General features: G+C 39.7%; 1 protein-coding gene across 3 annotated transcripts in view; it reads right to left on the bottom strand.

Annotated features, from left to right (window-relative positions):
• Nucleotides 1-20,321, bottom strand: part of IGSF3 (immunoglobulin superfamily member 3) — a 130,690-nt gene that overhangs the window by 3,385 nt on the left and 106,984 nt on the right. For all 3 annotated transcript variants that reach the window (XM_039333766.1, XM_039333768.1, XM_039333767.1), the window contains 3 exons: nucleotides 9,244-9,654; nucleotides 3,838-4,245; nucleotides 2,003-2,428 (listed from right to left, as the gene is read on the bottom strand). In XM_039333766.1, coding sequence (XP_039189700.1) covers nucleotides 2,003-2,428; nucleotides 3,838-4,245; nucleotides 9,244-9,654 — 1,245 coding nt within the window. The remainder of the gene's footprint in view (nucleotides 1-2,002; nucleotides 2,429-3,837; nucleotides 4,246-9,243; nucleotides 9,655-20,321) is intronic.

The raw sequence follows: 20,321 nt of genomic DNA, 5'->3' as shown, positions 1-20,321 counted from the left end.
TTGTTTCCTTTTGCTCTCATAGCTATAAGCTTTCAAAAGAAGAGTACTGTCTTTGAGAAAGTACCATACCTGTAATTTTAAGAAAATAAAATATGAGACTGTGGAGAATAAAGATAGTACAGTGAACTAAGACCTGAGAGATCCAGATTCTGTTACAATTAGATCTCTTAAGTTTTGGATTTCTTCAGAAATTCCTCTTGGCCTCAGAAAAAGTTCCTTCTGTTTCAAATCCAATAATAGCAAATGTGAATGAAAAGAATCCAACCTTGTACCTATCTTATCTAATCTGATCTGTGTATTTTTAATGTCTTCTTTGGTTTGTTTTAACTTTGTTATTAATAATTCAAACTTTTTATCAGATTTTTTATTCATCTCTTGCTAGATGTCATATAACATAGAAAACTTTTTCTCAAATACTTCCATAAGAAGCTTGGCACTGGGTTCATCTGACATCTTTACTTCTCTCTTAGGAGGCATTTTATAAATGTACACAATTCTTCTCTTACAGCCAGTTGCTGGCAGCAGAGAAGCAAACAAGAATACACAGTTCTTTTTTTAAGGTCACGGGAAAAATTCCAAGTGCAAAGCAGCTGGCAAGGAGAATAATGTTGATATGCAAATTCCTGAAGTGCAGAGAAAAACAAATTCTAAACTTTTAGCATAGAAAGCTGAGAGTTGTATACAAAATGCAATAAAAATACAATGAAGGTAAAAAAAAAAATCTTCAAAGTGATACTATGTAGTCTTTTTGGTAAAAGTTCTATATGATTAGATCATTCAATTATTCTCTCAGTAGCCTAAGAAGACTTGTTGCCATTTGCTTTTTCCATAAGGAGAGATAAGCTATTTCCACTCATACCCCCGGTGCTATTAAATCAATTAACAGTCCACGAGGAGGGAGTATTAAAAGTCCAGCACACAGCCAGCAACCAACATGCAGAAAGAAAAGAAAAAAGAAAATGCTTTGCAAAAAAGCGGGGTTAAAAGCAGAGGCATTCTTTGAGAACAAAGACTGAGCGGACTGGATGTGAGCTTTGGTTGAGCTTACCAGGGAGATGAAACCCTCCAAATCTCACCTCCCCAAGCCAGGCATGGACCATCCAAGGAGTTTCATGTGGATTCCATGTCACTCCTCTTCTAATTCAGGAGTTAATAAGCTATAGAGACGAGCTCCTAACTACCACACCAGCCATTTGTCTAGCAGAGCAAAAAAAAAAACCCCACTGCTAGTTCAGAACACCATTTTCCGGGTGGAGTCCTGAGAGACCGAGATTCAACTCCACCCCTATTATAATAAAAACTCACTAGCTGATTTTAAATCAGTCATTTTCTTACACAGTTGGTTTAAGGAAGAGAGATCTCCATGGAAGCTGCCCTGAATTCCTTAGTAAGGCAGTTAATATGTATGTGCAATTATTTTTTCATATCAAAAAAATTAAGTTGGTGGCAAAACAAAAGTTTGGTCTTATTTAATGCTTTTGGCATCTGCATCTTAGGTTGCATAGCTCTGCATTATAACGGGGAAGATTCTAAGTTAGGGAATCCTAATTTGCATGACATTTGATGCAGAAAAGTAGCTATTCAGGTAATATGCAACAGGTATAAGATTGCTAGAAACATGTCATGACAGAGATTCTTCAATTTGTTTCAGAGAGAAAATCTAAAACACATTTAGATTACCCAGAGTGAATAACTTGTAGGTTGCTCCTATATTACACTCAGCATAACTTGTATCTTCCACCAATATTTTTAGGCTATATTATTTGGTTATTTTTCTTACTTGCAATACTCAGCATGGCATACATCAATTGCAATCAACACGGAAACAATGAGCAGTTCCTACCGGGTTGGAAATAACTGTGATATGCAATCATCATTTTCATTAATTAATATTCTGAAAACACTTTATTTAGTATAGACCCCGCAAAATATTCTCAGGTTACATTCTCACTAAATTTTTACAAGCCCCATTCCTGTCCATTAAATATCATAATTACCTTACCTGTATCTTGCACATACACAGTTATAAGACCAGAATCTTCTTCTGTAAGTTTGTACCAGACTCCCTTGGGGTCAGGTAGCCACTCTTCCACATGGCATGAGTAATTGCCAGCATCAGAAGTAGCTGCCTGCAATACAGTCAGTCGATAAAACATGGCTGAAAGTCTTTGAAAATGTAGTCTCCCTTCCCAAGGACTGGCCTCTCGGCTGAAGACGAAATCCTGGCCTACTCTTAACAAGGTCTCTTTATCTTCTTCGTTCTTGTGACCAGTTTGTCCACTTCTGACTTTATTTTTCATGATGAACCATGTCACAGCAAAACGGGAATCCTGCCTGGTAGCTGACAAAATGTTGCAATCCAAATGGAAATGGTCCTGTTCTGGCACTGTGAGGTTGGCTACTGTTGCATCCACTTGCAGTGAGGCATCTGAATATATTGAAAATATACAAAGGCCAATTAGTTTTTCTAATTGTACAGAACATGTGCCAATGCTGAAAATCAAAATTTGGAATTTCTTGATTGAATGGCCCTCCCTTCAGAATACAGTTTCCTGAAATGAGACACAAAATTACGGTATTTTTCTGTCTATAAGACGCACCCTTGTATAAGATGCTCTGGCATGTGAGTTTAAGATGAGGGAGGGAGAAAAACAGGCAAGAAACGCAGCTGGGGAGATGTCACCCTTCTTTTTGAATTTGCACTGCCCAGTTCAGCCTCTTGGTGCTGTGAGGAAAGTCTCATAAATAAAATAAATAAATAAAAATAAGTGCCCCATTGCCTGCTGAAACTGGGCAGGCTGGGGGCTGGGTGGCATTGCGCAGGTAACATTGACTCTCACGCTGCTCATGGCATCCCCTCCCCCAGAGCCTACCAAGCCAGATATGTGAAGTAGGTGAGGGCCATGTGCTGGCCACTTCCAGGCGATGGTGTATTTCTTCATTCCTCATGAAGGGTGACATCTCCCCAGCTGCGTTTCTTGCCTGTTTTTCTCCCTCCCTCATCTTAAATATTTTCCCACCACTCTGTACTTAGGAAGGAAGGAAGGAAAGAAGGAGAGGGAGGGTATGAAGGAAGTCTTGCCTTAATCCTGCCCTGCTGCTCTTTCACCATCCCCTTGCCCCCTCCTCCTGGCCTATCCTGGGGGTCTCCCATCCTATTGCTAAGGAAACTGGATACAAAGCCAGGTCTCCTCCCATGGAGAGGGAATGGCCCTCCTTCTGACTTTGCCTTCGTACTCATCATGAGCAACCTGGGTAAGGAGAGCAAGCACAGCAGCAGCAGCCTTGAGGAGGAGGTAAGTGCAGCTGGGCGCCCCCTTGGGGAAGCGGGGCTGGGCTTGGTGCTGCAGGTGCCAGGCTGGGCATTTGACCTCTGCTGTCCAGGGCTCCTGGCAGCCCGCACCACCATCCAGCCCTCCTGCATGACCTGAGAGGAACAGTGAAGCTCCTCCAGTGGACCATGCCTTGGCACTTGCCCTGGTCCCACCCCCTTCTGCCAGAGACCCTCAGATCTGTCCCACTCCTGCCCAGGCCCTCACAGGCACCCTTGACGTGAATGATGTAAAGCTGGCCACGCACACCCCGTAGGCCACACCCACTCCATCCACGCCCACCCAGTAGGCCGTACCCACCCTGGCCACACACACCTGCCCTCCCCGAGGGCAACAGCAATGCTGATGCAGCCCTCAGTGAAATTGAGTTTGACACCCCTGATTTAGTTGCTGACTAAAATACATTCAGTGCAACCAGATAGTTCACAGAGTAATTTGCAGTGGGCAGAGATAAAGCTGTTTTCTCCATCTGTGATGCAACCTTTCAAGTAAATGAATAATCTACCTGGCTTCTTCACCAAAACTGTTGTCAGTCCAGACAGATCTTCTGCTCGTTTGTACCAGGTATTCGTAGGATTCAGCAGCCACTCCTCCACTCGACAATCATAGGTCCCATTGTCCTGCAGTGTCATGTTCTGGATAGTAAGAAGATACAGGCCTGGCAAAGGACTTTCCAGGTGCAGCCTGCTCTTCAAACCATTTAGAGTTGCTAACTCTCCATATAAAAGAGTGGCCTGCCTTGTCAGCTTTATAACTGCTGCTTTCTCTGGGTCACCAGATTTCCACACATACCATTCCACAGACAACTGGGAAGCTTGACTGCTCCGGTTAGTAACTAGACACTCTAGTGTTACCCAATCGTTTTCTAAAATAGTTAGGTTCTTTTGGCTCTTGTTGACTTCCAACAGATTATCTAGGAAAATACAAAAAAAAATAATTATTAACTGAGGAAAAACTGCCTAAACACTAGTTATACTTCTACAGTTTCAACTTTGCTCTGATATACTTTATGTATTATCTGTAACTACAGGGAATATAGAAAGTCTATGTATCCTGTTAAAATGCCAGTTTTTTGAGATGTAAAAATCAGATCAAGATAGAGCACTTCAGAGTTCTTTCAAACTGTGACATAGAACATAAGCTGTACAATTCAACTGAAAAACTGAAATATTTTGAAGAGAAAAAATAACAATAAAAATGTACAATACCATGGTTGCATAAAAATGCACACCCTTAAACTTGTTGAAGCACCTTTTGATTTTATGATAGCTTTCAATATTTTAGGGTAGGAGCCTATGAGCATGGCACATCTTACTTTGGGAATCTCTGCTCATTCTTCCTTAGAAAAGCATTCCCAATCTATCAGCTGTGTACAGCTTTCTTCAGTTCACCCTGCAGATTTTCAATTGGATTTAGGTCCAGGCTCTGGCTACACCATTCCAAAACTATGATCTTCTAATGAAGTAATTCTTTTGTTAATTTGGAGTACACTTTGGGTCGTAGTCATGTTGAAAATTATTCATCTTCAGCATTTCAACAAATGCCTTAAGATTTTGTACCAAAATGCACTGATATTTAGAACTCTTCATAATTCCCTCCATCTTAACTAAAGCACCAGTTTCAGCTGAAAAAACGCAGCCCCAAAGCATAATGCTGCCACCACTATGCCTCACTGTGTGCATGCTGTACTTTTGGTATACAGTGTTGTTTTTGCACCAAACTTGCTTTTTGGAATTATGGCCAAAAAATTCAATCTTGATCTCATCAGACCATAACACATTTTCCATGTTCTTTTGTCAAACTTGATAGTTTTTTGCAAAATGTAGCTGGGCTTGGATATTTTTCTTTATGACACAAGGTTTCTACCCTACAGCCCAGAATAAAGAATAAGGGAGATCACTTGCCAGAAATTCCTGCAGGTCCTTTAATGTTTCTGTAGGCAGCCTTTAGGAACAGTTTTCTTCTTGTTCGATCCTAAGTTTTGGATGGACATCCAGTTCTTGGTAATGTCACTACTGTGTCATATTTTCTCCACTTGTTAATTATTGTCCATGGTATAGTATAGTCAATGTCTTGGTAATTTTTGTGTACCCTTCTTCTAAGTCACATCTTCCAACAATGAGATCCCTTTCATGCTTTGTAAGTTCTTTGCAGGTCATGTCTTTTGCTCTAAGAGGCAACTGAGTAAATGTCAGAAGAATCCTACTAGAAGAGCTGAACTTTATGTGGGCTTGATCAGAGGCATTTTATTTGATGAAAGGTATGTACTGAGTATTTAATATCAGTTTGGATGTGATTGGCTAATTCTTAGCTATCTCCTTACTTATAAGAGGGTGTGAACATTATTCAAGTTTCTTACTGTTATTTTCCCCCCTAAGAGATTTCAGTTTGTTTGGCGATTGAATTGTTTACAGCTTATATATTATATTAAAGGTGGCAAGAATTCCGAACGGATTTATTCTGGTCTGAGTTTTTTACATCTCAAAAACCTGGCATTTTTACAGGGGTGTGTAGACTTTCTATATCCACTATATTCATTTTGACTTAGGCTCCACCTGTGAACTTATACTGGGAGCCTGGATTCAAATATTTTTTTAAACATAACTAGACCCTTGAATCATCATTCCAGAGATATTTTCTTTCCATATTCCTCAGTGCTTTCAACAATGGCAAAGTTTCTAATCTATGTGAAAATTAAAGGAAATATTCAGAGAGGTCTCTGTCTTGAAATTAGCCTCAGTTGAACAGCAGAGCAGTTAAACACCAGGAGTTGGCCATAGGATATGTTTTATGACATTTTGTATTATGTCATAAAATGTTTTGTAAATGCTTTATACAATTGTCAAATTTCAGTTCCACAGAAGTCATAGGTTCCGGAGTTTGGATGCATTCTGTAAGTTACCCTATTTGTGCTACACACATACACACACACACACACACACACACACACACACACACACGTAATCAATCACACCAGTCTGTCTGAAAAACTTCCTGTATATACTCCCTTGACTTGGCTACCAAAGAGGGGAGGAAAGCTTGTGGCTTGGTGGTTAAATCACTGCCTAGTATGTAAACTGCCCAGGTTCGAATCCCATAAAGGGTATGGCTAACTAAAGAGAGCAGAATGAGCTCGAAATGGCCATCTTAGTCTCCCAATTTAATTCTTTAACTCTTTGTCAGAAAAAGAAATTTGTATTTGTAAATGTTTCGCAGTTGTGACTTGAGCCTGCTTAACAGCCCTAGTTGGGAGGGCTGCAAGGCAAAAGAGATTGTAAAAAGTATAACTGCAGTATAGCAGTTAAAAGTGTCAAGGTGTAATCAATCAGACCAGTCTGTCTGAAAAACTTCCTGAACGTACGTGTGTGTGTGTGTGTGTGTGTGTGTGTGTGTGTGCGCGTGCGCGCTATATATATATATATCTCCTTGATAGTATTAAAAATACGGGTATATACATAATGTGAAGTAAAATAAGGTGAATACCAGGATAAAATCATAAACATAAATGTTTAATCTACAAAACCAAGCTTTCGTCAGCCACACTACCGACATCGTCAGGGTATAAAATGCTGGATCCGGGAGTTCATTTTTATGTGGCTGACTACCTCTGCTCTTTGACCCTGGATCGGGTCATAGGTCCATCCATTAGTATTGTGTTATGCAAGGATTGCCCCTGCAATTATGTTGGTGAAACCTCCAAGAGACTTAAGACCAGGGTCCATGAGCATGAGCTGGCAGTTAAGAGAAGAGAGCAATATTCATAGGTATGGACCCACATGGCCAATTACGGCCATGGATTCAACCTCACCAACGTCGAGGCCATATCCCAAGATAACACCAAGGGATGCCTCCCCCTCAAAGAAGCCTGGCTGTCAGACAAACACTCCATCAATCGCCATATAGAGCTCCCTCCAGCATATCATATACTAAGGGGATGGGAAGGGCGGGATGCCAATTGGAAAAACAGGCAACCAACTCACTCCGTACAAGACCAGAAAGAGGGGAGGATAGGGGAGGTGATCACAACCCTGAGAGAGAGCGATGAACTGGGGATACACTCCACAAGTAAAATGACGTCTCTAACCCATTTAAACATGGAAGAGGAGAGGAAGGATGACACAACGCCGGCAGACAACCCACTCCCAGGAGCTGATGTTCAGATCCATGGAAGAACAAGGAGGATGAGAAGAAAAAACATGAGAGAAATATATCCCACAGGCATCCAAAGCACAAACAACTCAATCCAGTCAGGACGAGGGAAGGAGAACAATGAACAGGTACCACTGGATGCCTTCCCCCGAGGGGCATACACACATACCGGGGAGAAGGGAAAAGCTCTGATATACCCCGTTGATGATACTTGGCCAGACAGACGAGCACACCCGCTAACGAGGAAAGCAGCAAATGAGAGGCAAAAACACCCGGACACCCCCTCCCCTCCGAATGACTACAGATGCAGGGGAGAGGCAATAGAACTTAAGAATGGGAGAAATGCACTGGAGGTGTGCCTTGTGAATGACTCAGCAATAGAATTACAGCCCTGATCAACGGGAGAACAGACGAGTAAGAGCAAGCGCAAACAGGATGGGTATCCCCTGTGCTCTCATATATGTACCGAGGGGGCAATGAGGGCAACAAGTAGTAGAGCCATTCCAAAGACACGCCTGGTTAGCAACCCATTAACACACACAGGAGCTCACCCGTCAGTGAGAGAGAAAGGGGGCGACAAGAAACAGGAACAACGAGACGACCAACCCCCAGGAGTTTACACACAGGCAAGGAAAGGTAGGTCTGGCAAACAGAAGAACAGAGCTTGAACCACACACACTAGATAGCACAGCAATACAGAGGCAAACTAAGATGAATGAGGGGGTAGGAAGTGACAACTGGGAATGGATGAACAGCGGATCTCCAGGCACCCACACACGCATAAAGAAAACAACAGCAATTGGAGAGGACAACTTTAGAAATGGCCCCTTTAAGAATTACACAGCCGATGCTAATGGGCGGACCTATGACCCGATCCAGGGTCAAAGCGCAGAGGCAGCCAGCCACATAAAAATGGACTCCCGGATCCAGCATTTCATACCCTGACAATGTCGGTAGTGTGGCCGACAAAAGCTTGGTTTTGTAGATTAAACATTCATGTTTATGATTTTATCCTGGTGTTCACCTTATTTTACTTCACATATGTATGTATGTATGTATGTATGTTTGTATGTATGTATGTACTGTATGTATATGCTTTTGTATATGTATGTTTGTATATCCATATATGCACCATGGAATAGGAAAGATACTGCAGGCAATATGGAGTCTTATGCAATAGCACATGGGAATGCTGCAGATACAACATCCACTAATATAACTGAGGGTCTGCAAATGTACCAGTCAGAATATCTGGAGCAGCTGGCATTCACCAGAGATTAAGAACTTTCCCTATAGTTGTCTTTATTAGGACATACTGTAACTCCCTTCTTAGAATTTAAAATTTTATAATTTCTGTTTAGTATTGTGTTACGGTTTTATTAAATAGTAAGCTGCCATGGAATCAGGGAAAGATAAATAAATTAACAGATTGGCATTCTACACTTTGAGGCATAGGAGAAGTGAAGTTTATTACAAGACAAAACTTGACAGTACTGGTCAATTATGCATTGGTCCAGAAAGTTGCTTGGTATTTGAACTTTCAATGCTGCTAAGGACAACAAATGCCAGCCAGTAGAAAGTAAGAATATCCCTTTAATTTATTGGAAGCTTTCATGAATAAATATTGGAGTTGGTGGCATATAAACAAAAAAAAATTAACCAGAAAAGGAAAAGAGGAACCAATCTACTTACATGCAAGGATTTCAGAGCCCCCCATTCCCATCTATTTATGCATAGTCTGCCACCACTTGAGAAATATTACCTGGTAACTTGACAGTGACTTCAGTCCGGCCAGAAACCTCCTCTGCCAATTTATACCAGGCATGATTAGGATTGAGCAGCCATTCTTCCACATGGCAATAGTAGCTACCGCTGTCACTGACTTGTGCCCTCTGCACCGTCAGACTGAAGAGCCCCCCCGAGAGTGACCTCTCAAATTGCAATCTTCCCTTTAGCCCTTCTTCTTCCGCGTAAGTGCCATATTCAAATACAGAGCTGTGAGTGGTCTTCAGAATGAGCTTCCCATCTGCGTCTGAGGGTCTATGAACATACCATAGGACTGCAAAATGAGAATCTGGGCTGGTTTGAGACTTGACAGAGCAATTCAGAGGGATAGGCTTATTTGCCACAAGAACTATACTCCTCTTTGATTTGCTGACCTGTAGCTTTGTTACTTGGAGGTGGGGTAATGGAGGAGAAGAGAGAGAAATGCATGGATCAATTAATTATAGTGAAGACTTTACTATTTACTAGAGCGTATGATACTAACTGTTATTATACAAGAAAATAATTTAATGCACTTTGCAGCTGTTTATCAATGCTATACTCAGCAACCTTATGTTTCTTAACAGTAATCTTTTAGGAACCATAGTTAATATTTATATAAACATTTTTCCCTATCTTTAAATGTTTGTTACCTAAATCATCAGTTAATAATCTCTAGTTAACACAATACACAAATAATATATTACTTGTTTTACAATAAACATTTTTTAAAAATGTATCAAATAAAGCAAAACCTCCCAAATATTTTAGGACAATATATATGCAGGGCATCAAATATATTGGGAGTTCAAGAAGATATCATTTTGTATTTCATTCTGCATTATTTGCATGCCATTTAAGAAAAAAGTTAATTTCTTATATTACTCAAACTCTTTTCTTTAACTTGCTTTAATTTTACCCCAATAAAATGTAAACAAACAGAATTTTGCTTCAGGATAGTCAATCATGTAAATAAATTTTCTTTAACGCAATTTATAGCAAGGTTATAATGAAGAAAATCAGTTATAATGAAAAAATTTAGAGATTCCAATAAAATTAGAGATTCCAATATAAATTAGAGATTCCAATATAATTCTAATCCTCAAGCCATTTTCTAGATTACAATAATCACTTTTATAAACTATCAGATAACTTGTGACCTGTTGTTCATACTTTCAGGTATATTTCCTCATCTAAACAGAGAACGCAAGTCCAAATTCCTTGCCATAGTCCCACTGTCAGCCATGGTCACATGACCCCCACTGACTTTCTCCCTACAAGCTTCCCAAGCTTCCCCAAGGTATCAAGGAACATTGTAAATGAGGATCACATGACTGCAGAAGCATGGTGGTGGTGCAAAATGGCAGCACTACAGTGCTACTGAAATGGCAAGAATTTCTTAAATTTCATTTTTACTGACATAATGAGTTTTGATATTATATAAATTATCCCATTTGAGGTACCTTGACTGAAAAAGTTTTGATCTATGATATAGTAGTAGTAGAAACAGTAGTAGTAGTAGTAGTAGTAGTAGTAGTAGTAATAATAATAATAATAATAATAATAATAATAATAATAATAATAATAATAATAATAATACAGTTGGAAGGGATCTTTGAGATCTTCTAGTCCAACCCCCTTAGGCAGGAAACCGTATACCATTTCAGACAAATGGTTGTCCAGTCTCTTCTTAAAAACTTCCAGTGTTGGAGCATTCATGTACATTTTGCCTCGTTAAAGCTTATAGTCAGGAGAGTTTTAGTAGTATATATATAAGAACTACTTTACAACATCCCAAGGTGTTTTACAGTTGTAACACAATGTTACACTTATAACACAGCAGGTAATAATATCGTGACTGTTCTCTGACTTGTGACAACTGGTAAAATATTTTTTACATATAATGTAAAAATAAAAAGTCCCCTGGAATACTAATCCAGAAACTTCCCCAATGTCTTCATTGAAGGCAAAATACACCTATACAATGACCTAAGTATATTTCTGTTGATTTTTAAAACAATCACACATCTCCACCTTTGCATTAAAAGCCCCCACTCTATTAATCCTTGCTTGCTTATCTGCTATAAAGGTAGCAATAGAGAAGAATAGAGCAATGGAGAGGGGAATGGGAAGAGGCAGTTCTCATGATACAGTAATAGGAGTTTGTCTTTCTAATATAGGTTTATGCATCTCGGCAACACATTAGGAAGTTCCCCTGGAGCCTATATTGCTACTGGCTTTAATCAGTATGCTAATAAAGACTAGAAAGCTGTGGTACGCAATGATGTGACATACTGAGGAGTGAAGACCTCCTCACTTCTCTCTAGGGAATTTACTTTTCAGGGAGGCTGAGGCTGAGCAGATACTTTCTAACTTACCAATTTAGGAGAATAATGTCAGCTACCAAGCTCAAAAGAAAAAGGGTTATTCTTCCTGGCCCTGCCAGTGCTCCAAGTCTCAGGATGAAAAAGCAACCAATTCACAAAAAAAGAAAAAACAAAACCTTACTTCTCCCATTGCTGTTCCTACTCCCCTAGCTAACAGTTTATTTTTAATTGGTACTGGATTATTTCCTGGCACTGTTGCTAAGGGAGCATCAGTTGCTATAACCTCAGTTGCTATAGTAACTATATGTTAAGTGTGGAGCTGTAACACTGCTATTAAAGCAGTACACATACAATTCCAAGCTTGCAGTCTCTTCACATATGTGTAGATCTAACATATCAGTTCCCATAACTGTGGGAGTATGCTGCAATCGCATGTAGCAATACAGGAGCGATACAAATCCCCCATTCCCTCCTTTATTCTTTTTTTTCCTTAAATTCATAGGAAGATAGAAAAATTAAGAGGCCCTTTAATATAAGCCCATGAACTGAAAAAAGAAGAATCACAGTTCCCCAGCTGGCATCATGTTGTGATAGCTTTGCACCACCCTGTGGCCCATTATTGAAAAATTAAATGTTTTTGCTTTTGAATGACAATTGCCATTATGTTGCCTAGAAAACTATGGAAATAATTTTGAAGGTAACAATTTTAATCAGGCTTGGGTTCAGTAGATGGTGAAATTTTACACAATTCACTTCAAATTGTTCACTGGGAAAACCTTGTAAGCTGATTACCAAAGTTTTCCAAGGGCTCTAATTTGAAGGCTGTGTTCTAAAGGGTCTGCTTTCCATTTCCAATCGCTATAGTGCTGCTCAGTGTCTCTGGTTCTTTTTTCTGCACATTGTAATGCTAAGAAACACTATATCATATGAAAGGATAGGATCTCAATACAGCACACCAGCTTTACATTTTTAATATTTCTTTGAAGGGAGCAGGCAATTTTTTTTAGCCTAAAATATTAATTTTTGCCTTTTGAGTGTTGCATTTCTGTATTGAAATGCACACACGCACACACACAAATACACACACAGAGCACCAAAATATCAGTCCAATTTTTCATAGCATTGTAAGGTGTAAAAATGGATCATTAAGCCTCTGAAAGCCTTAGGCACCCTTTCATATTTTAAAATCTCTCGGTCTTGCAACAAAGAAAGAAACATATCCATTGTAGGGGGTACAATAGGATGCTGGCAAGCTGATATGACCTGGAAGCTACAGATTATATATTCTTGCATTTAAAAAAGTTCATTCTTCCACAATCTGACAGAGAAATCATTTGCATTTATCATGGTATTAGCACATCACAACATTATGGATAACTTTCTTGGAAGAGAGTATATATGCTGCCAGGCAGGTACAATTTACCATTTGTGCTTGCCTGGAAAAAGTGAAGGCAACTATATCAGGATATTAAATGACAGAAATCAAAGATAAATTGGCATATCTATTATTGGCCACAACTGGACCAAATCATATTCAATGAAAAATACTACAGTAGTATAAAGTTTACACAAAAAGCTATTGAAATTCTATTACTGGTGGTCAAAGAGATGCATATTCCTTTAAGTAGATACATAATGCATTTGAATCCATATAAAAAGCTACAGCTGATTTCCAATGTTCAGTAGCTCAGTTACCCTCTTGCAAGAAAATTAATTAGTTGCAATCTCTCTACCAGCAGATCAATACAGGAGGTAGATAAATGTTGGCCCTGCATATGCTGTCAGTAACATTAAGAAACCAAGTCCTCATACAGCAATATCTCAATAAACAATGGGAAAAAGACAAATATCTCAAGAAAATAATGACTGTTTTCATCCAATTATTTAATGAATATTCAGTCACAGGAAAAAGTAAGCAAAGAATTAAAAAGGGAAAAGAGGACATATATTGGCATCTGAGTCATGAGATCAAATTATGATTCTTTGTGGTCTTTATACATTTTTAACTTAAATATTATTAAATGAAACTGCTCATTCTTGAATTCATGGCTAGGAAAATCTCAATCGCTATTCCTGTTGTTACCAAAGTAGGGAATTTCCCTCTTTGTCCAAAAGAAAATGAATAAAATGAACAAATCCATTGATCCAACTACGATCTCAACACACACAAACCTCAACTGATTTGGGGTACTGAAGGTTATAAGACAGAAGAATTTTAATAGTATATAGTTTCTGCAGCTGAGGAAGACAAGTGGGAGAACCTGAAACATTTCATGCTGCATGGGCAACCCTGATTAGACAACTCTCTATGGACAGTCAAAATAAATATGCAGATGTAAAATGTGCCCTCTATTTCCTTCCCGATAATACTAATGGATTCTTTTAAAATTCTTGAATTTGCATAATAGAAGTCTTATACCTGACACAGGTTATTAAATATTTGTCTGTTATTTTTTAATGCATATTCTCTCAAGAGTCAGTTTGGTCTAGTGATTAAGGGACTAGGCTAGAAACTAGGAGACTAAGTTCAAATCTAACTTTAGCTATGAAAGTCAGCTGAGTAACCTTTGGCCAGCTATTTTCTCTCATTCCACTCTACCCCACTGTGATGTTTTGGGGAAAATAAGAGAAGCAGTACTAGGTATGCTTGCTAACTTGAATATCTGTAAAAATAATAAAGGCGGGGATATGTGTTTGTGTGTGTGTGTGTGTGTGTGTGTGTATATGAATGATAAAAAGAAAAAAAACATGACTGTACCCTAATTAACCATCCATTATTGTCCTCTAATTAATCTAGCTAAACTACTAGCAAAATGTTCCATATACAGTGTTTTCCCAAAAGTAAGAACCTGTCTTATATTATTTTTGTCTCCAAAAGAAGCATTAGGTCTTAATTTTGGGGTGTCTTATATTTTTTGTGACACTTGACTCGCCTTGCGGTGGCGGCACCAACAGCCCCATCCAGCAGCCCATGTGGCTTCCAGCCCACTTCTGCTACGGCTGCTCGCGGCAGGTGGCCGCACAGCACATCGCGCCTCTGCCACCAGAATGAGACAAGATAGGTGGGGGAGGGGGAAAAGCTGCCCCATGCGCCGCAAAGTCGCTTACTGGTACTTCAGCCTCCCCTGCCAGGCCATTCCTTGATCAGCAACCTTTCACTCCCCTCCTAGCTGAACTGCCATGCTACGGCCGGGCAGGTGATCTGCAGGGCGAAACTTACAAGCCCTCCAACGGCACACATTGGCAGCGGAGCCATTCACTGTCACTCCCCCCTGGCTCCAAAATGGCGGAAGGGGACTGGGCCTACCCCGCCCATCACATCTGCCGTAGCATGGGGAGTGAAAGGTCACCAATCAAGGAATGGCCTGGCAGAGGGGCCCTGAAGTACCGGTAAGTGGGTGCAGGGCAAGTGGGACAGCTCCACCTCTCCCCCACCCACCTCACCTCATTCTGGTGGCAGCGGCATGATGTGCTGCGCAGCCTCCTGCCTCATTGTGGCAGCGAGCTGGGATAGAGTGGGCAGGGTCCTAACTGGGGCTTATTTTGGGGGTAGGGTTTATATTAGCCCCCCCAAATCAGGGTAGGTCTTAGTTTAGGGGAGGGACTTATTTCCGGGGAAAGCTGGTAGTGGTGAAAGAATAATTGTTCAAGAACTCAAAGAGAGGTGGAGGAGAAGATGAGAAAAATGCTGATATATAGACATAGCAATACTAAAGCTTGATACAGAATGCCATGGGAAACCACTATGTAATAAAGAGAGTCAAAGTCTGTTTTGTCCTACTTTGAAGGTACTCTTCCCTGGAGGCTAGCAATCTTCAAAGACAGCTTTCTCTTACAGAGAACTTATGAAATATTACAAAGTTTCCCTGTACTTGCCCTAGTTTTATAGTCTCTGACAGAATTTGGTGGTTTTAATATAGGAGAATGAAGGGCAACGGGATATACAACAACAAAAAGTTGAAAAGACCTTTTATGAAGAATTCTCATTTGTATATTCATGACATATGTTTATAGTTTAAATCAGGGGAAAGGGAGAGGTTTCCAAGCTGAGCCATGCTGGCTCAGGAATTCTGGGAGTTGAAGTCCATGAGTCATAAAAGAGCCAAGGTTGCCTATCCCTGGTTTAAATGAATTTCGAAAATAGTCAAATTACTTTCCTCTCTAATTTCAAAGTTATAGCTGAAAACATGACATCATGTTTACTTTCACTCAATTCTTCTGGGGAAGTACTACACAAAATGAACTTTGAATCTGGGCAATTCATGTTTGTCCCAAGCACAGTGAAGAAAATTTGTGTAAAAAATGCTTCCCCATATGTATGTTATGAACATACAAATGAGCTCTCATTCATAAGAGCTCTTCTCAACTTTTTGTTGTTTCATACTCTGTTGCCCTTCATTTTCCTGCATCAAGAACATAAAATTCTGCTTGGGAAGGTTGGAGTCTTCAAGTCAGTGTTGATTCCTAGACAGTCTTTGGCAAGTTCCTGCAGTTTTCTTGACAAGAGGTTTGTTTTTGCGGGGGGGGGGGGGGGGAATGGCTTGCCATGTCTCCTTCCTAAAGTTGAAGGAGAGTGAGTGATCACCCAATTGGCTTTTATGGCTAAGGTGGACCTTAGAATTTAGGATCTGCTGGTTTCTAATCTGGTGCCTTAACCATTACATTAAATTGGCTCCTGATGTATATGTATGTTAAGATTATTTTCATTGTTATACATGTTTGTAAGAATTCTGCTATCTGGGAGATTACTTCTTTATTCATGCCTTAAAACAGTATTTTCTATGTGTCTTTACCAGCGGCTCCCAACCTTTTCTATACCCCACACCCCTAGAATGTTTCTAATACATTCTCGCATCCCTTACAAAAGTTTGAAATAACAGCAACGAATTATGCATATGCACTATAATTTTGAAAACCCAAGTTTTTGCACCCCCTGGAATATCATCTTGCACCCCCAGGGGGTGTGAGGACCCCGAACTGGGAACCCCTGATTTTTATTGTATTTTGATATTTATAATAATTAGCAAGGACTTTGTGAAGCTCCTTCCAAACGTGCATAACTTCATAATGTCAAACTTTAGGGAAATATATTTGGTCTTGTAAAAGTTACTGCCAACAAAGGAGAAAATATCTAACCCAGTATCCATGGAATGTTAGAGTTTCCCTGACAAAGGTTTCATCTTTAGAAAGCAGATAATTTTAAAAACTTATACAAAGAATCTTGACAGTGTTGGAAATTTCCATCACCATATCACATAGTGAGGCATCCTCACATTGAAATTCATTTTCTTATAAGCAGTTATCTGTTTACAATTGACATTAAGAAGAGTGTCTGAAAGGACATTGGCAAATGAAGGTGCAGCTTGGGAATCATTAAATTGAAAGAGGAGCACGAATTATATTGGGAAATTCTTTCCACCAGTGGAAAATAACAGGAAAGGAGGAACGGTTCACAATGATTAATTTACTCTCTTGGAGAAAACGATAACCAAACAAAAATAATAGAATTAAAAGATATATGAATAAATCCCTAAGATATGCAATAGTCTGACTATTGTATGCACTATCCTCTGGCATAGAAAAAAAAATTGCAACTCAAATTGCATTAACCGTGCCAGAAATTGCATTAGGAAGCTGGATGATACAATGAGAATATGAGCAAGAAATGCAGCGTTAGGTTGTGAAAGTATTATTAGTGTAGTTATTAACTTGTCATTTCACTCTAGTGTTCGGGTAACAATGAATTATTGCCTGAAAGCAGGCCAACATGATTGAATTACTATAGAGGAAGGCTTCTAGATAAATGAGCATTAACTCTTTCTGTAAGAGCTCTCAATATCTCTCAAGAACTATGTCTTGCATTTAAATGTTCATATCAGAAACTATCTCATTTTCCACTGAAATTGGAAGTCAGCATCATGTCTATTTCTTTCCTATATTAGGTTAAAAAAGAGGATTTTACAAAAAAATCATCCCGAAAATTACACTGTGCTCCCTGAACACTGAGGGGGTGTTCAACACTGTTGCCTTTTAAAGTAAAGCTGCAAAACCCTTCACATTTTATCAAACTTTAAGTAGAGATTATTATAGGAGAGAACTCCTAAATTTCACTGCATATGCACAGACTCAAACTTAGCTTTAACTGTGAGCATCCTGGACCAAGGTAAATCCAAAAGCACTATGGGATTCTTGGAAATTTCACATTCAGAAAAAAATCAGCCATCAATAAATACATAGAAATAAGCCACATTTACACAATTCTAAAGATAAATGAAAAAGCTAAGAAGGAAACAAAAAGATCAGAACACATGCTTTCCAGGAGCCAACAGCCACTTAAGCAGGAATCAACACCAGGCAAACAATCAAGTGGAAAACAATATTGTACTCAAGGAACTTTAAAGGAGAAACCACCCCAACACTGGCAGGGCAAGATACTGGATGTAAACAGAGGGCAAACCTCACATTCACTTGCACCATGATGTTACCTAGTCAGTTAATAAAACCTCTGTAAAAAACCAACCAAACATAGAGAACATCAGAAACTGGAGATTTTTATTTCCATGATTACTGTCGTACTTTGTGCATGATATAAGTGAATAAATGTATATATTTCTGTGTGGAACCATAATAAATCTGATTAAACGCCAACAAAAATATAAGATATAAATAGGATATAAATTATATCCTTTTAAAGATAAAAAATACTGTTGCCAGATGGCAGCGAACCCCTGGATATTTAGATATCACCAATCCTGTTCTATTCCAGTCATATTACCAAGAATATAAATATTGATTCTGACCAGTCATATATGAGCCAAAACAATTTATACAAAAATAATCATATCACTTAAAGCAGACATGAGGAAATAACATATTTTACAATATATCAGATGAATTGGCTGTCCTTATTTCTATATAACACCAATATGTTTTAAAATAACTTGTCACATTACAATCAATTTATAACCATTTAGCATTTGGGATCTATTCTAAACAAGCAGATAGTTGCTGGTGAGTACATTATAGCATAGTTCATTGGGGCTTCTACAGTTCTGTGAAAAACTGTGATGCCTTCTGGACTATCCTCCCTGCTATAGTGAGGCTAGCTCTATCCTTGTTGGTTTTAGGCCTGAAGCCCCAGAAGATCAGTGAGGTAATGAGATTGCTCCATTGATGTTTAATATCGCCTGCCCCTTCCTAGCCTTTAATTACAATTTCTAATTTTTTAAACGAATAATATGTTTTTACAAGTTAACTGTTTTACAGTTTTATTGTACATCACTCAAGAGTCACGTTTTCATAAGATAGGTGGCCATGGAAATTTGATGAATAAATAAATAAAATGTGAGCCTTTTCAGATTTTCTAAATCTTTGCATATCATTGTCACTGAATATTATCAATGGCTCAAGCTGAACCTACTGATGTATAAAAAGAAGACTGCTTGCCTACAGGTAATCCTTGAGATATAACTCAAATAGGACCTATTACTGTCATGGCAAGTGAAATGTGTCAATTAATGACAAACACCCCATCCCTACTCTCCCCAATGAAACATTAAATGAACTTGAAAGTTGTTAAGTGGAGAGTGGGGTGCCTCCTGGGTGGGAGAGACCATTGGAAATCTAATACAAGCCCAAGCCCACCTGTGCTGGCCTTCCCGAGGCCTCCTCCACCTTCAAGATGCCTCATGCTCCATTTCCTGTGCCTTGAGGCCCAACAGTCCTTTTCCTACTCCCACTGTATCCTCACAGGCTTTCGGCCTGATTCCCACCTCACCAGGACAAATACCCTTCTTCTCACTTATCTTTTGAAGAACTCCAAGGCCTTCCAAAGAGCTGGAATGACTTGCTTGTTTGCGTGGCTACATGGCACAGTTCCAAAAGTGGCTATTTTGTCCAGTTCACAAAATGGCACTCACATTCGTGTTACTGATGTGTGGTCCAAGGACAAACTATTTCATTTTGCTGCCTTAACAAGATCTGCACAGTGCTGCAGCTTTTTGCAGCATTCAGAAGCTTTGACAGACTTCTCAAAGCCATTAAAATGAAACAGAGACCGCCTACTACCTCATAGTTCCCTACGTCCGGTTAGATCCCACAGGCTGGGCCTCCTTCAGGCCCCGTCGGCCAAGCAGTGCCATTTGGCAGGGCCGCGGAGGAGGGCCTTCTCTGTGATGGTGCCCATGCTTTGGAATCAGCTCCCCCCGGAGATTAGGACCGCTCCCACCCTGTTGGTCTTCCGTAAGCTACTTAAGACCTGGCTTTTCCGGCAGGCCTGGGGTTTATAAAACCTTACCCCTGGATGATTGTTTTTGTATTGTTGTTTGTTATGTTTTATGTGTTTTTATTGTTAGCCACCCAGAGTCCTTCGGGAGTGGGGCGGCTTATACATTTTAAAAATAAAATAAATAAACAGTTTGTCTGGAAGCCACCATTTTGTCCTTGCCCACAAACAAGCATACAAAATGGTGGCTGCATTTGGATCACCTCCATGCAGCCCAGGGACACATGGCCTGTCCTCCTTCCATAACTTGAAATCACTAGAGCTTTAACAAGTGTGGTGTGTGATGGGTGTGTGGGGAGCAAGCCCAAGCTCTGCAGGGATCTGGCAGGATGGGATGGGGGGAAAGAGGTGGGGGAGCGCTGCAATAATCTTGTGATGGGTTGTAAGGGCAAATGACTGCAGAGCTGTCATAGCCATCATAACTTTGAAATGGGGTTCTATTTAGCTTTTTTGGAAGGGGGTCTG

The sequence above is a fragment of the Crotalus tigris genome, unplaced genomic scaffold (assembly GCF_016545835.1).
Source record: "Crotalus tigris isolate CLP2741 ecotype Arizona unplaced genomic scaffold, ASM1654583v1 scf7180000024508.2633422, whole genome shotgun sequence".
In the NCBI taxonomy this organism is placed as follows: Eukaryota; Metazoa; Chordata; class Lepidosauria; order Squamata; family Viperidae; genus Crotalus; species Crotalus tigris.
Note: the sequence above shows the minus strand (reverse complement) of the source record. Positions and strands in the feature narration are given on the sequence as shown.